The sequence below is a fragment of the Neovison vison genome, chromosome 5 (assembly GCF_020171115.1).
Source record: "Neovison vison isolate M4711 chromosome 5, ASM_NN_V1, whole genome shotgun sequence".
Taxonomy (NCBI): domain Eukaryota; kingdom Metazoa; phylum Chordata; class Mammalia; order Carnivora; family Mustelidae; genus Neogale; species Neogale vison.
Window position 1 is genome coordinate 67,534,951 of NC_058095.1, and position 17,360 is coordinate 67,552,310.

General features: G+C 40.1%; 2 protein-coding genes across 2 annotated transcripts; one reads left to right on the top strand and one right to left on the bottom strand.

Moving 5' to 3' along the window:
• Nucleotides 1-10,078: 10,078 nt before the first annotated feature.
• Nucleotides 10,079-11,056, top strand: LOC122907382 (olfactory receptor-like protein DTMT). Its single transcript, XM_044250270.1, has one exon. It carries the CDS (start codon nt 10,079-10,081, stop codon nt 11,054-11,056), a length of 978 nt encoding a protein of 325 aa, XP_044106205.1.
• Nucleotides 11,057-16,187: 5,131 nt separating this feature from the next.
• LOC122907383 (olfactory receptor 1L4-like) lies at nt 16,188-17,132 on the bottom strand. The gene has a single exon (XM_044250271.1). It carries the CDS (start codon nt 17,130-17,132, stop codon nt 16,188-16,190), a length of 945 nt encoding a protein of 314 aa, XP_044106206.1.
• Nucleotides 17,133-17,360: the final 228 nt, after the last annotated feature.

A 17,360-nucleotide genomic window follows, 5' to 3' on the forward strand; every position in this document is an offset into this window, starting at 1 on the left:
GGATGCTAAGATTCTCAACAAGATCCTAGCCAACAGGATCCAACAACACATTAAAAAGATTATCCACCATGATCAGGTGGGATTCATCCCTGGGCTACAAGGATGGTTCAACATTCGTAAATCAATCAATGTGATACAACAAATTAATATGAGAAGAGAGAAGAACAACATGGTCCTCTCAATTGATGCAGAAAAAGCATTTGACAAAATCCAATATCCGTTCCTGATTAAAACGCTTCAAAGTATAGGGATAGAGGGAACATTCCTGAAACTCATCAAATCTATCTATGAAAGACCCACAGCAAATATCATCCTCAATGGGAAAAAGCTTGCAGCCTTCCCGTTGAGATCAGGAACAAGACAAGGATGCCCACTTTCACCACTCTTGTTCAACATAGTATTAGAAGTCCTAGCAACAGCAATCAGACAACAGAGAGAAATAAAAGGTATCCAAATTGGTAATGAAGAAGTCAAACTCTCTCTCTTCGCAGATGACATGATTCTTTATATGGAAAACCCAAAAGACTCCACCCCCAAACTACTAGAACTCATACAGCAATTCAGCAGCGTGGCAGGATACAAAGTCAATGTGCAGAAATCAGTGGCTTTCTTATACACTAACAATGAAAATACAGAAAGGGAAATTAGAGAATCGATTCCATTTACTATAGCACCAAGAACCATAAGATACCTGGGAATAAACCTAACTAAAGAGGTAAAGGATCTATACTTGAGGAACTATAGAACACTCATGAAAGAAATTGAAGAAGACACAAAAAGATGGAAGACCATTCCATGCTCTTGGATCGGAAGAATAAACATTGTTAAAATGTCTATACTGCCTAGAGCAATCTATACTTTTAATGCCATTCCGATCAAAATTCCACCGGCATTCTTCAAAGAGCTGGAGCAAATAATCCTAAAATTTGTATGGAATCAGAAGAGACCCCGAATCGCTAAGGAAATGTTGAAAAACAAAAATAAAGCTGGCGGCATCACCTTACCTGATTTCAAGCTTTATTACAAAGCTGTGATCACCAAGACAGCATGGTACTGGCATAAAAACAGACACATAGACCAGTGGAACAGAGTAGAGAGCCCTGATATGGACCCTCAACTCTATGGTCAATTAATCTTCGACAAAACAGGAAAAAATATACAGTGGAAAAAAGACAGTCTCTTCAATAAATGGTGCTGGGAAAGCTGGACAGCTATATGTAGAAGAATGAAACTCGACCATTCTCTTACACCGTACACAAAGATCAACTCAAAATGGATAAAAGACCTCAACGTGAGACAGGAATCCATCAGAATCTTAGAGGAGAACATAGGCAGTAATCTCTTCGATATCAGCCACAGCAACTTCTTTCAAGATACGTCTCCAAAGGCAAAGGAAACAAAAGCGAAAATAAACTTCTGGGACTTCATCAAAATCAAAAGCTTCTGCACAGCAAAGGAAACAGTCAAAAAAACAAAGAGGCAACCCACGGAATGGGAGAAGATATTTGCAAATGACAGTACAGACAAAAGGTTGATATCCAGGATCTATAATGAACTCCTCAAACTCAACCCACACGAAACAGGCAAACACATCAAAAAATGGGCAGAAGATATGAACAGACACTTCTCCAATCAAGACATACAAATGGCTATCAGACACATGAAAAAATGCTCATCATCATTAGCCCTCAGGGAGATTCAAATTAAAACCACATTGAGATATCACCTTACACCAGTTAGAATGGCCAAAATTAACAAAACAGGAAACAACATGTGTTGGAGAGGATGTGGAGAAAGGGGAACCCTCTTACACTGTTGGTGGGAATGCAAGTTGGTGCAGCCTCTTTGGAGAACAGTGTGGAGATTCCTCAAGAAATGAAAAATAGAGCTTCCCTACGACCCTGCAATTGCACTCCTGGGTATTTACCCCAAAGACACAGATGTCGTGAAAAGAAGGGCCATCTGTACCCCAATGTTTATAGCAGCAATGGCCACAGTCGCCAAACTATGGAAAGAACCAAGATGCCCTTCAATGGATGAATGGATAAGGAAGATGTGGTCCATATACACTATGGAGTATTATGCCTCCATCAGAAAGGACGAATATCCAACTTTTGTAGCAACATGGACGGGACTGGAAGAGATTATGCTGAGTGAAATCAGTCAAGCAGAGAGAGTCAACTATCATATGGTTTCACTCATTTGTGGAGCATAACCAATAGCATGGAGGACAAGGGGTGTTAGAGAGTAGTAGGGAATTTGGGTAAATTGGAAGGGGAGGTGAACCATGAGAGACTATGGACTCTGAAAAACAGTCTGAGGGGTTTGAAGTGGCGGGGGGGTGGGAGGGCACAGCTTGCATGGAGCACTGGGTGTGGTGAAAAAATAATGAATACTGTTTTTCTGAAAATAAATAAATTGGGGAAAAATAAAAGAATACCACAATAAGTGGACATACACAATGACCCTAGATGTCTCCTTTTAAATAGATTAGGGAGAGTAATTTTATACACTAAAGTAGATCCATTTAAAACTGTGCATTTTGATGAGTTTTGAAACCTCATTATTTTAACAACATCAGTTATCCTAATACGTCCAGTACAGTCCAGGTTAAATTCTCAAAAGAATTATTTTTGTGGAAACTGACAAGTTATATTGATGTTTGACACATTTGACCACATAAAAAGAGGAAACTTATCTTATCTAGGACTAAAGATAACATAAACAAACTTGAAGGAAAATTGACAGACAATAATATGCCTAAAACATAAGATTAAAATTCGGAATATACAAAGAGCACTTACAAGTCATATAAAAATAAAACAAAGTAAATACCTTGAATAGCCAAAGCAATCTTGAAAAAGAGGTGTAACAATTCCAGATTTCAAGTTATTATTACAAAGCTGCAGTGATCAAAACTGTAGGTACTGGCACAAAAATAGATACACAGATCAATGGAGTAGAACATAAAACCCCCAAATAAACCCACAATTATATGGTCACTTAATCTTTGATAAAGGAAGAAAGAATATCTAATAGGAATAATACGGTCTCTTCAACAAATGGTGTTGGCAAAACTGGACAGCCACATGTGGAAGAAGGAAACAGGACCACTTTCCTAAAGCATACACAAAAATAAATTCAAAATGGACTAAAGACCTAACTGTGAGCCCTGAAACCATAAAAATCCTAGAAGAGAGGAAAGGCAGTGATATTTCTTGACATCTGCTGTAGCAACATTTTTCTATATATGTCTCCTGCAGCAGGGGTTATAAAAGCAAAAATAAACTATTGGTACTACATCAAGATGAAAAGCTTCTGCATAGCAAAGGAAGCAACCAATAAAACTAAAAGGTAACCAACAGGGGCGCCTGGGTGGCTCAGTGGGTTAAAGCCTCTGCCTTCGGCTCAGGTCATGATCCCAGCGTCCTGGGATCGAGCCCCGCATCGGGCTCTCTGCTCTGCAGAGAGTCTGCTTCCTCCTCTCTCTGCCTGCCTCCCTGTCTGCTTGTGACCTCTCTCTGCCAAATAAATAAGTCTTTAAAAAAAAAAAAAGGTAACCAACAGAATGGGAGAAGATATTTGTAAGTGACATATCTGATAAAGGGTTGGTGTTCAAAATAAAGAACTGATACAACTCAACACCCCAAAACCAAATAATCCAACTAAAAACAAGCAAAAAGGGGCACCTGAGTGGCTCAGTGGGTTAAAGTCTCTGCCTTCAGCTTAGGTCATGATCCCAGGGTCCTGGGATCGAGCCCCACATCGGGCTCTCTGCTAGGCAGGGAGCCTGCTTCCCTTCCTCTCTCTGCCTCTCTCTGCCTACTTGTGATCTCTCTCTCTCTGTCAAATAAATAAATAAAATCTTTAAAAAAACAAGCAAAAAGAAGACATACAGATGGCTAACAGACATGTAAAAAGATGCTTAATGTTACTCACTATTAGGGAAATCCAAATCAAAAATACAGTGAACTATCATCTCACACCTGTCAGAAGGGCTAAAATCAGCAATGCAAGAAGCAACAAGAGTTGACAAGGATGTGGAGAAAAAGGAAGCCTCTTGTACTTTTGGTGGAATACAAACTGGTGCAACCACTGTAGAAAACAGTATGGAGTTTTTCTCAAAAAGTGAAAAGGGGAACTGTCCTATGATCCAATACTTGCACGGCTATTTACCTCCCAAAATACAAAAGCACTAATTCAAAGGGACAAAGAGATACACATCCCTATGTTTATAGCAGCATATTTACAATAACCAAATGATGGAAGCAGCTCAATTGTCCATCAGTAGATGAATGGATAAAAAAACATGGTAAATATATATACACAATGGAATATTTTTCAGCCTCTTAACTATAGAGAACTGATGGTTACCAGAGGGAAGTGAGCAGGAGGATGGGTGAAATAGGTGATGGGGATTAAAAAGTTGTTGCAATGAGCACTGGGTGATGTATTGAATTGTTAAATCATTATATTGTACACCTGGAGTTAATATAACAGTCTATGTTAACTATAGTGAAATTAGAATAAAAACTTAATACATAAAAAATATTAACAGAAAATCCATGAAGATCTCAGGAAACAAACTGGGGGTTTATGGAGTGGAGGGGCGTGGGAGGGATGGGTGATGTACATTGGAGAGGGTGAATTGTGTAAGACTGTGAATTGTGTAAGACTGTGGTGCACCCTGTGAATTGTGTAAGACTGATGAATCACAGACCCATACCCCTGAAACAAACAAAACATTATATGTTAATGAAAAAAAGAAAATTCATGAAGAATAAACAGTATGAAAAGATGTTTGACTTCAATGATAACCAGGAAAAAGAAAATTGAAAAACTAACAATTGATAATTGAATGACCACATAATTGACAAATATACAAATGATTGAATTTCTATTTTAATAGTGAAATGTGGGAATAGAGATTTTAAGAGAGCAAATCCTGTGTCATTACACCTATGACATTCAAAACAAAAGCTACAAGCTTAATTTCAAATTAGTTTGTTTTGTTTATACTCCATCAGTTATTCATATCTGTTCATATCTCATTCATTCATATTTATAGCACATATCAAACTCTCTCTCTCCCTTCTAATTGTTACCCCCAGCCCCCCTCTTCCTCTTTCTTTCTCTCCTTTTATTTCTTCTTCTTCTTTTTAAAATGGCTGATCCATGTTGAATCACTATATTGTACACCTGAAATTAATGTAACACTGTATGTTAAAAGAAATTAAAAACTTAAAAAATTAAGTAAAATGGCTGATCTATTTAAGATAACTTTCAGTCATCAAGACAGCCACCAAATTCAGCATTTAGGGTCTCCTAGAAACAAGAACATTTTCATACATAATTACAATACCATTATCACACCCGAGATATTAAACATTAATATACATATATTTAATACAATCTATATACAAATCTCTCCAATGATAAAAACTTGGTTTTGGTGGGGAGGGCACATGGGTGGCTCAGTCGTTAAGCATCTGCCTTGGCTCAGGTCCTGATCCCAGGCTCCTGGGACTGAGCTCTGCATCAGAAGCCTGCTTCTCCCTCTCCCGCTCCCCCTGTTTGTGTTCCCTCTCTCACTGTGTCTCTGTCAAATAAATAAACAAAATCTTTTAAAAAATATTTCTTTTTTATTAGAAGTTTGTTAACATATAATTCACATACTATACCATTTATCCATTTAAAGTATAACATTAATTTTTATATACTCATAATTGTGTAACCATCACCATAATCAGTTTTAGAACATTTTCATAAACCCCCCCAAAAATCTCATTAACAATGACTACCCAGTTTTCCCTAGCAATCGCCACCTTACTTGGTGGATTTGCCTGTTCTTAATATTTCATATAAATCATATCATATAATATGTTATTCTTGGGATTGGCTTCTTTTAATTGGCATAATGTTTTCAAGGTTTATCCATATTATGTTATGTAAGAGTACTTTATTTCATTGTTGAAAAATATTCCACTGTCTGGATATACCACATTCTTTATCCAGTCATCAGTTGATGGTGATTTCCACATTAGGGCTGTTGTGACTGATGCTGCTATGAACATTCATGTACAAGTATTTGTTAGTACTTCAGTTTTCTAGGTATATACTGTTGGTTCCCCAATGTTGGGTCCCAACTGTAATGCGTCCGTGATGAAAGGAGTGAGCCTGATACAAAGCGAAGATCAAGCAAAGCTTTATTTCGCACCAAGCATCGAGAATCAAACTGACAGGCACGACCTCTCCCAGCCTCACAGACTAACTTTTATAGAGCAAAGGCCATGTGGTTGAGCCTGGCCACACACAGGTAGCTAATGAGATTGCAATACACAGAGAAAGCTGCACAGTCATGCTAGATCACACACAGGTAGCCAACTGAACTACAATTCACCCCATAGTAGACATTTGAACTAGCCTATCACCTTGGTGAGAATTGGTGCCCAAAAGCGGGGCCCACACTCCGTGGTAGCTAGGGAGACAGTATGTGCCCTTTACTGATTGGATGTCTCCAGCAGACCCGACTCATCCCTGCAAACGGGCTGTTATCTCCACCTGACCTGACCCGCACTTGTATTTGGGCTTTGTTACCTGGGACTAGTTTCCCGGATTTGCTTTTAAGTAATTTCCCCTGGGGGGAGGATGGGGCAGGGTCAATTTAAGTTTTACTGCATAAACAAAAAAATGGGTGTTCAACCGAGGTGGGGCCTCTCTGGCTAAATAGGCCCTGAACAATACCAAGGAGGGGAACTGCTGGATCATATGGCAGTTCTATGTTTAACATTTTGAGGAATCATCAAACTGTATCACTCACCTTCCCTCCTTCCAATGACCCCTATCTTCTGCCTGCTTCCTAGCACATGTGCTATACCTCAGCCACACTGAACTTCCTTTGCCTTTAAAAAGCTTCAGGCTCTCTCACCTCTGAGTTTTTCCATACGCTATTTCCTCTCTAGATACTTTCATTTTCTTTTTCTGGAGAACTCCTCAGATTCTGCTTAAACTTCATTAAAAAAAAAAAAGTCTTCTCTGACCTAATGGATAAGGTTAGGTGTCCTTAATATGCACTATTTTTTTTTAAAGATTTTATTTATTTATTTAACAGACAAAGATCACAAGTAGGCAGAGAGAAAGGGGGAGGCAGGCTCCCCATGAAGCAGAGAGCCCGATGCAGGGCTCTATCCCAAGATCCTGAGATCGTGACCTGAGCTGAAAGCAGAGGCTTTAACCCACTGAGCCACTCAGGCGTGTCCTTAATATGGACCCTTAACACATCTAGTATTTTCCCTATGATAATATTTGTGATGCTTGGCAGTAGCTTGTTTAGTTACCATGTCTGCCAGCTATCTAGCTGGTCTTTGAGGGCAGGAACCATGTCTACCTACCTAGTAGGCCTTTGAGGGTAGGAACCATGTCTATCTTGGTTTTTCCCACAGTTGTGAGCTCAGTGCCTTGCACGTGGTAGGTACCCAGTAAATATTTCTAGAAGAAATGCATTAATGAACTAATAGATTAAGGATTTCCTTGGTGAATCAATTGACACAATGCTTGCTATCATGGGCCTTAAAGCCCACTTGAGAAGAAAAGGTTGGGGGGGAGGAGTCAAGATGGCCAAGAAAAAAAAAAAAAGAGAAGAAAAGGTTGGTATATGTGGAAGAAATCATTGGACAACATATAACAGTGGTGACCAAGTGCTACAGTATTTGACTCTGATAACTATTGTAGTGGACAGATGTTGGCAGAAGGTAAAGAAGGGAGATACTAATGTGGGCTGTAATGGCTGGGGAAAGCTTTCTTGAGATCAGACTTAGAGTAAACCCAGAATTTTGTCTCAGGGTATGACTTACTCAGAAATGTGCAGGAGTAAGTGTGGATGGAAGGACTGGGCTTGTTAATAATGAGTTTCTTTGGGACCCAGGGATCCCAGGGGTCAGAGCATTATAGAAGAGAGGAGTTGGAAGACAATGGCAGGGCCTCTAGCTGATGGGGAAGTAACAAACAGGAGGCAGGCTCTGCCACACTAAGACAAGCTGGGTAAGCTGAGAGGGGGTTCAGAAGAGGTAGTTACTCCAAAAAAATCCCCTTTAACAGATTAAAATAAGATTCCATAATTATACAGTGCAATTCTTGAAGGATGATTTAGAAGTCATCAGCCTCAGTGTTTTCCTCTCTCAACAGCGATTCCTGTCTCTGAGTATAACTGGGAATCATCAGAGCTATTAGTGGGAAAAAATAAATTGTATATTTGTGGAGTAATTTATACTTTGCAAGTGCCAATCATTCCAAACCTGCAATTCTGCAAGGTAGGTAAGATTCATTAATGATGGAGCATAAGGTTGGAAGAGTTCAACAATTTGCCAAGGTAAATGATGGGGTCTGATTCCTGTGGGCTCCTAAATGTTTTGCTTGGGGGTGAGGTAAACAGAGTGTAAAAGACAATTTTGGGAGCCCCTTTCCATGAAGCCTGTTTTCCTCACCCTCCATTGAGTTATCCTAGTATTAGTATCTTTAGCTAGGGATAGATTTAAGTCATAACTTCAGAGGAAATCCTTTGGATTTCTTTGGGTTCCAAATGTTTGTCCCTTCTGGGCCAGTAGTTTCTTCCACCCCACAATATCCCTTTCCACTTACTTTACTTGCACCGAGGTGTCCTGCTCATGGATAGTGTGAGGGATAGAGATGAGGGTAGAGGTACTTGGGAAAATACTGCATCCTCATCACAGAACTTAATGATGGCAGTAGTAAATCTTACCAGTGCCACACTTGGTCTTAACTTTCTTTGGCAGAATAAATTAGGTACTGTTGTGTTCCTATTGAGCCTATTGGGGAGCTCTGACTAACGGAGATTAAGTTTCTTGGCCAGAACAACAACAACAACAACAAAACACCAAAACTGAAATCTTGCCATTTGCAACAATGTGGCTGGAACTAGAGGGTATTATGCTGAGCGAAATAAGTTAATCAGAGAAAGACAATTATCATCCGATCTCACTGATACGAGGAATTTGAGAAAAAAGACAGAGGATCATAGGGGAAGGGAGGGAAAAATGAAACAAAACCAGAGAGAGAGACAAACCATAAGAGACTCTTAATCTCGGGAAATAAACTGAGGGTTGCTGGAGGGAAGGGAGTAAGAGGGAGGGGATAGCTGGGTGAGGGACATTGGGGAGGGTATGTGATATGGTGAGAAAAAAAATTGTTTTTTAAATAAATTAAATTTTTTAAATAAGTTTCTTGGCCAGGTCGTGGTACAGGTATGGGTGTAGTAAGGGGATCCCAGGTTGACTGGCTCCAGGGCCCAGCACTTAAATGCTAGGTATGCACACTGGGATCTTCCCAAATTCAGCTGCTTACCCTGCTGTCCATCTCCTTCCTTCCCCCTTCTAACTCTTGCTTCTCTGACTAGTGTCCCTTGGGTCAATCAAGTCTTTTTATTTTTTAAGTCTTGAAAGAGAAAACAGACAAGATTTTCATGTGGGTTAGAAGGGTATTAATCCAGGTAACAAAGAAATTAAAATGGAGGAGCCATTTTTCTAGTAGTTCAAGTGTTTGGAACTGGACCTGAAGTGCTGGGGCCGGGGTTCTAGTGCCAACTGACGATGAGAGAACATCTAGTGCCTTCTAATCTGCAGCAACTGAGACCTGTGTGCCATTCTGCAGTTGGAGGAACCCCCCATGGTTCTCAATGGTTCCCAGGCTGTGGCAGGTGCAGAACATGGGCTCAGATCAGTTTTGACTCATCACCTCCTTTGCCACACCACTGAGGTGGGTGGTTGAGGGGGTGTGTAAACTGGGTGGGCAAACAAATAGATGGGCTTTTCTTTGGAGTAGGAGTGCTGGGTGCAGTTTGATGAGAAGGATGCAGGTGCTGATGGTTATGAGGTGGTAGAGCCCCACTTGGTTTTGCACACTCCTTGCTCCAGATAAAGCTGGTCAAGAGGCAGCTTGGGAGAATACACACACACACACACACACACACACACACGTACATACACACACATATATATACATATTCACACTTTCATACAAATTATTCTTAATTTTATAAAGGTAAAACAAAACCAATGTGAAAATGGGAAACCAAACTGTTGTCTCAGAATTCATTCTCCTGGGCCTGCCCATTGATCCAAATCAGCGAGACCTGTTCTATGCCCTGTTCCTGGTCAAGTATGTTACCACCGTCCTGGGGAATCTTCTCATCATCATCCTCATTCGCCTGGACTCCCACCTCCACATGCCCATGTATTTGCTTCTCAGCAATTTATCCTTCTCTGACCTCTGCTTCTTGTCTGTCACAATGCCGAAATTGCTGCAGAACATGCAGAGCCAAGTCCCATCCATCCCCTATGCTGGCTGCCTGACCCAGATGTACTTCTTTCTGCTTTTTGCAGACCTGGAGAGCTTCCTCCTGGTGGCCATGGCCTATGACCGTTATGTGGCCATCTGCTTCCCCCTGCACTACACCACCATCATGAGCCCCAAGCTCTGTCTCTCCCTGGTGGTGCTGTCCTGGCTGCTGACTACTTTTATCTTGTTATTGCACACCCTGCTCATGGCTCGGCTGTCTTTCTGTGCTGATAATGTGATCCCTCACTTTTTCTGTGACATGTCAGCTCTGCTAAAGTTGGCCTGCTCTGACATTCAGATAAATGAAATGGTAATCTTTATTTTGGGAGGGCTCATCATTATTGTTCCATTTCTGTTGATCTCTTCATCCTATGCACGGATTGTGTCCTCCATCCTCAAGGTGCCTTCCGCCAGGGGCATCCGCAAGACCTTCTCCACCTGTGGCTCCCACCTCTCTGTGGTGTCTCTCTTCTCTGGGACAATCATTGGCCTTTATTTGTGCCCATCAGCTAATAATTCTACTGTTAAGGAGACTGTCATGACTGTGATGTACACTGTGGTCACCCCCATGCTGAACCCCTTCATCTACAGCCTGAGGAATCAGGACATAAAGGGAGCCTTGGGAAGAGCCTTTTCAAAGTGGACAATACAGCTTTTTTTGGGACAGAGACTCCAAAGATCAAAGTATGTTTTCAAACAGTAGATGTAATATTGACAATGAGTAGTGTGTATAAAGTCTAGTGTATCCATGCTAATTCAGCCCTAATAGCACCTTTTGGGTTTTTCCCACATGTCACTAGTGGTGGGTCCATTGTACCTCTTGGGTTTACCACAGTTTCTAGGGGTGATGTACATACAACAAGACTGACATGTAGTGGACACTTAGAAATTATTATTCAAATTTGAATAAATACCACTCTAACCTTAGTGTTTACTGCACAAAAAGAAAATGTTCAGTAGTTCTTAATTCTCTAAGAAGTAAATCCAAATTTCTCAACCACTTCAGTGCTTTGCTTCTGACAAATACGTTTATTCCATGAAGAATATCTTCTAATTCATTATGTACATCCTGTTGTAATTTTTTACTCTCCCAAGGATCATCATTTCTTCCCTTGTTGACCTATTCTGTACTTAATTTTCATTTCAGGTCTTGATTCACCTTTTTAATGATCACCTTCTAAAATTTCTTTTTTCTTTGATTTGTTCTATCACTTGTCAGTTAATGACAGATTACTTCTTTTGATAATATTTATATTTTGGATGGGAATTTATCTTTTGAATTAAAATCATATGATAAGCAATGAACCATATGATTCTGTTATGAATTGTTAATTTATAGGAACTACAATGGAAACTCACATACAGCCTAAGGTAGCACAAACAGTGACAGAGGGATTAGAATCTATTTCCTACTCTCAGGTGGATTTTTCCTCTGAAATATTATGCTAATTTTATGATGCTTTCTTCATTTATTTCTTTTTTATGAAGTTTTAGTGTCTTGAAGACAGGTGTTCTCTAATCTCTTTAATGATGAGTTCAGTGCCTTGTAGTTGCTAAATGTAGAATAGTAATTGATTTTATTTGGATGCATTTTCATATGTGTCTTGAAATTAATGTGTGCCTTTAAAAATCTCACCTTAAAAAAAGTCTTCCTAATAATTCCAACTTTGACCTTATTTCTTCTTCAAAAATTTTTATTGATTACGAAAAGAAAACATTCTCATTGAAAATTATCCAAACAATAAAGAAAGAAATAATAAAGTGAGAATGTGAGGGTTCCTCAAAGTTCTGCTCTCCCCGTGAAGGCAGTTAAATATGGCATATCTAATATGCATAGATATTTTCTATGGCATATCTAATATGCATAGATATTTTCTATGTGAAGACTAACTTTGCATGTAATAAATGAGATTAAATTATGCATTCCATTTTTTCGTGTTATTACATAAAATATATTTTGAGTTCATTATTTCATATAAGCACATATAATCCTTTTAGAATCTGTATAGTGTTTTGTTGAATGGATGCATTAACCATAAGTTATTTAAATAATCTGGGTTGTTTTCAGTTCTTTATTATTTTGAACAATACTTCAATTTTATTGCCTGGTCCATGTGTTTTCTTGTGGACTTGTGCTTTGAGTCTAAGGACACATTCTTAGAAATGGGCTTACTAGATCAAAAACATGTTATAATTGGGTAGAAGTTTCCAAATTGCCTCCAAGGAATTCTGCTAACATATATTCCTTCCAAAAGTGAATGAACATAGCTGTTTCTTTACATGTTCTTAACACTGGATTTTTTGTTCTCCAACTATTTATCAACCTAATATCAAAACATGAGATTTTACTATTTTTTTAAAACAGATTGATTTATTTATTTGAGAGAGAGAGAAAACAAACAAACAAAAAACTCGAGCAGGGGGAGGAGCAGAGGGAAAGAGTTTCCAGCAGACACCCCACTGAGCGAGGAGGCCCATCTCAGGACCCTGGGATCATGACCTGAGACAAAATGAAGAGCCAGCTGCTTAACCTACTAAGCCACCCATGCACCTCGAGATTTTGCTATTTTTAAATTGAATTTCTAAACATATCAACAAGGTCAAACATCTCTATATATTAACTGCTATTCCTTGAGCATGTAATTTGAACACGTCCTTTGCCTCAAGTCAATTTTCTTTTTTCTTGTGATGCCACTTTACCTATCTCGTAAGCCACATTTCCCTCAGTCTGTTCAACTTCTGATTTTGGTAGTAATGCATTTTTCCCTCACTAAGATCATAAACTTCAAAGTAGACTAAGTAGACTTAGTTGATTTTTATTTCTTGATATATTTTTTCTTTGACATGCTTAGAAAAGGCTTTTCTATACCCAAATTAATGTTACTATTATCATTATCATCATTATTATCATTATTATTATCTCATTATTGTTTCTAGTTCTTTCACAGTTTTAGTTTCTATATCTCTATTTTGATCCACCCAAAATTTTAAGGGCAACTGCCCCTTTTCTCTTCCCCCCTTCCTTATTGTCTTCACCTTCACAAATATGAAAAACTGATTTTATAATGTCCTAAGGCTCATGTACACCTCCTTATTATATTATTATTATTTTATTCATTTCTGGACTTATTATATTGACATCATCCTATCTATAACAGTACATGTTAGGTACCTTATGTGACAAGCCCTTCTCTATATTCTTCTCTTCCAAAACTTTCCTGACATTTTTCCCTTCAGATATGCTTTAGATCTATTTTGTTAAATTCCGATTAAAAAAAAACCTATTGGGAAATTAACTGGAGTTACGTTGAATTATTACATTCATTTATGAATTAGAGTTGGCTATTTATACAGTTGTTTCAAAAACTATAAACAACAAATATCTTTCCATTTACTCCAAGTTTTCATTTCTCAGTTAAATTCTGTAGACTTCTTAATTTGGTATATTGCTGTATATTGCTTTCTACATTATTCCTAGGTATTTATTCCTAGGTATTTTACATTTTTTTAAAAAAATGTGAAAATGTAAAAAATGCAAAAAAAATGGGGGTCACTATTGTGTTTTTAGACAAGCAATTTTTTTACATAGGAGTTACTGATTGTTTTGTATATCAATTTTTCAGTAGTCCACCTTATTAAATTCTCTTTTTTTTTCTAATAAGGATTTGAAATTAAATATTTAAGCACTGAAGATACACAATCAAAGCTAATATCAGTATTGGTAAGTATGAATATTTTTTCAAATACTTAATTCTGTTATTTCTCTTTTCTAATTGCATTTGAATACCATTTCAAAAACTACATAAAATAATAGTTATTCTAAGGAGAGTTCGGATGTTAGTGTCAGGCCCTACTCTTTATCCTTCAATAGTTTTGGATATCGAAGGGCATAGTTAACTTTCCCAACTTGTTTGGAGGTATTTTTGGAGAAGGCCCTTTGCAGAAGGGCCCACCAATGCATGGGGCCGCTATATCATGACAGCGCTAGTCTACAGGAGAGAGTCTAAAATTCCATCTCTACCTCAGCATGCACACAACTGAGATGAACCATGAGAGACCCTGGACTCTGAGAAACAAACTGAGGGTTTTGGAGGGGAGGGAGGTAGGGGTTTGGGTGAGCCTGGTGGTGGGTATTATGGAAGGCATGTATTGCGTGGAGCACTGGGTGTGCTGCATAAATAATAAATTTTGGAACACTGAAAATAAATATAAATAAATAAATACATGCACACAAACGCAGATCTTCTCAACCATGTTGGGCCATGAAGATCTGAAAAATTCTTACACACACTGATGGAGTGCAGATGGAATTGAGAGTTAGTGTATCTCTAGGGTCTATCAGGGTAATGAGGGAGGAGACCATATAGCAGCAGCTCAAGTCAGAGCTCAGAACCAGAAAGAAGACATTGCTGAGTCTAACAGAATTGGTTTCTCTAAGCCTGTTTCCTCTCTTGTGCAATGAGAATAATAATATATTCCTCCTGGAATCTTGTGAGGTTTAAAGGAAATATATGCATAGAGTACTTACGTTAGGCCTCACTAAAGGTTCTCTTTTATTATTTTTAGTGCAAGGATATCATTACACTATTGTAATAGTGAAACAGTGGGAAGGCATAACTATCAATAAGGGGCTGGTTAAACTGAAGATAAAAATGAAGAAGTTCTGTTTGTAGGATAAGAAAAGATCTCCTGAACTATTATTTTTTTTTCCAATTTATTTATTTTCAGAAAAACAGTATTCATTATTTTTTCACCATACCCAGTGCTCCATGCAAGCTGTGCCCTCTATAATACCCACCACCTGGTACCCCAACCTCCCACCCCCCCGCCACTTCAAACGCCTCAGATTGTTTTTCAGAGTCCATAGTCTCTCATGGTTCACCTCCCCTTCCAATTTACCCAAAAGCACATACCCTCCCCAATGTCCATAACCCTATCCCCCTTCTCCCAACCCCCCTCCCCCCAGCAACCCACAGTTTGTTTTGTGAGATTAAGAGTCACTTATGGTTTGTCTCCTTCCCTATCCCATCTTGTTTCATGGATTCTTCTCCTACCTGAACTATTATTTCATGTAAAGGGAAATTTCAGAATATGTAGAGAGAGAGACTACTATTAATGTGTCAAAAGCAGGGAGAGAAAGGTAGAGGAGGTATTGAATTGGTAACTGGGATAAAGGTGGAGATAGGATTGAATGATAAGAAGAACTTTATCTTTATTTCTATTTTTGAGTTCTTGCCATGAAAATGATGGATATATTATCTAGGGAATAGAATTTTAAAAAAAATTTTATAAAAATTACATCTTCCCTTAAGTTTCCAGAAAAAGAGTCTGAAGATGGTGTGGTCTACACTGCAGCACCCTGTCCCCCTAAAAACAAACAAACAACAACAACAAAAAGGAACTCTTTTAAAAAACCTTATTACACTGCTTCTTGGGTTTCCTCTCCATCCACTAGGTTGCTGCCAGCCACACTCTTCCCTCTTCCTCTCCAGAAGCTACAAGACTCATTCCCAAGTATCCTGATTGTTCCCTTCGCTTTCCCAAAATTTAAAAATAATCTCTATTTTTTAAACATTCAGACAACGAGGAAACGAATTTAGCTTATTGTTATGTACCCATCCCTGTAAAATAAACATATTGCCACCTTTGCTTCAGGTCTAATTTTTCATTTCATTTCATTTCATTTTTAATTTATATACAATATAAAATTGATATACAAATATTAAGATGCTGCAGGATCAAAACTGATAACGGTTGGCAAAGCTAAAAAAGGGGGGAGAGGTTCTTTTGTAATTGTTCTTGTTCTTGAAATCCCTGTTAATCAGGAACTGCCCTCAGAACTCTTGGGACACAGCCCTCCACCTGAGTCCCCTTTTTAGGGCGCCCTTGACCTCCTTGTTGCGAAGGCTGTAGATGAAAGGGTTCAAGGTTGGTGTGAGCACTGCGTAGACCACGCTGGCCAGGCGGTCGTAGCGGGCGGAGTAGGCAGACGATGGCCGGAAATAGACAGAAAGGACAGAGCCAAAGAAGAGAGACACCACCACCAGGTGGGCCCCACAGGTGGAGAAGGCGCGGCGCCGACCCCCCGCTGACCTCACTCGCAGCACCGCAAGGAGGATGCGAGCATAGGAGAGCGACACGAGGAGCAGCGGGGTGAGCACCACGGCCAGGCCTTCGGAGAAGATGGCAGTTTCCGCGGCCGCCGTGTCCGAGGTCGCCAAGCTCAGCATCACGGTCATGTCACAGAAGAAGTGGCGCACAGGGGCGGGGCACGGGTAGGAGAGAGCAGAGATGAGCAGCGTGTGAAGCAGTGAGTGCAGGTGGGCCACTGTCCAGGACGCGGCCACCAGCGCTGCACAGCGCCAGGGCATCATGACCACCCGGTAGTGCAAGGGGCGGCAGACGGCCACCGCGCGGTCATATGACATGGCTGCCAGCAGGTAGCTCTCGGTGATGCCCAGAGCCACGAAGAAGTACATCTGGGCAAAGCATCCCTCGAAGGACACGGCCTGGCCCGGGTGGAGCAGGCCGGCCAACAGTCTGGGGACCGTGACAGTAGTAAAGCAGATATCCACAAGGCTTAGGTGACCCAAGAAATAGTACATAGGGGAGCGGAGGGCCCCATCCGATCTCACCACCACCACCATGGTCAGGTTGCCCAGCGCATTGAGCAGGAAGACACCAAGGAAGAGCAGGAAGAGCAGGGGGTGGGTGTCGGTTCCATCCACCAGGCCCAGGAGGAGGAATGCCGGGGCTGAGGTGAAGTTGGCGAGGGCCATGGAGCAGCGGGACAGGCGGGGCTGCAGAGAGCACAGAGGAGGAGCAGGCCTAAGTTCTGGCACTGCTAGCTAGGCTTCTGCATGTCTGGGTTCATGTCCTATTTTCAAACCTCTGCTTGCTAAAAAGGCTTGGAAACCACAACGTTCCCCCCCCCACCCCCTCATTTTATGAAGACACGGAATCTCAGAAGGGTGTCCTAAGGCCTTGGGTGCTTTCAAGCTGGGAGT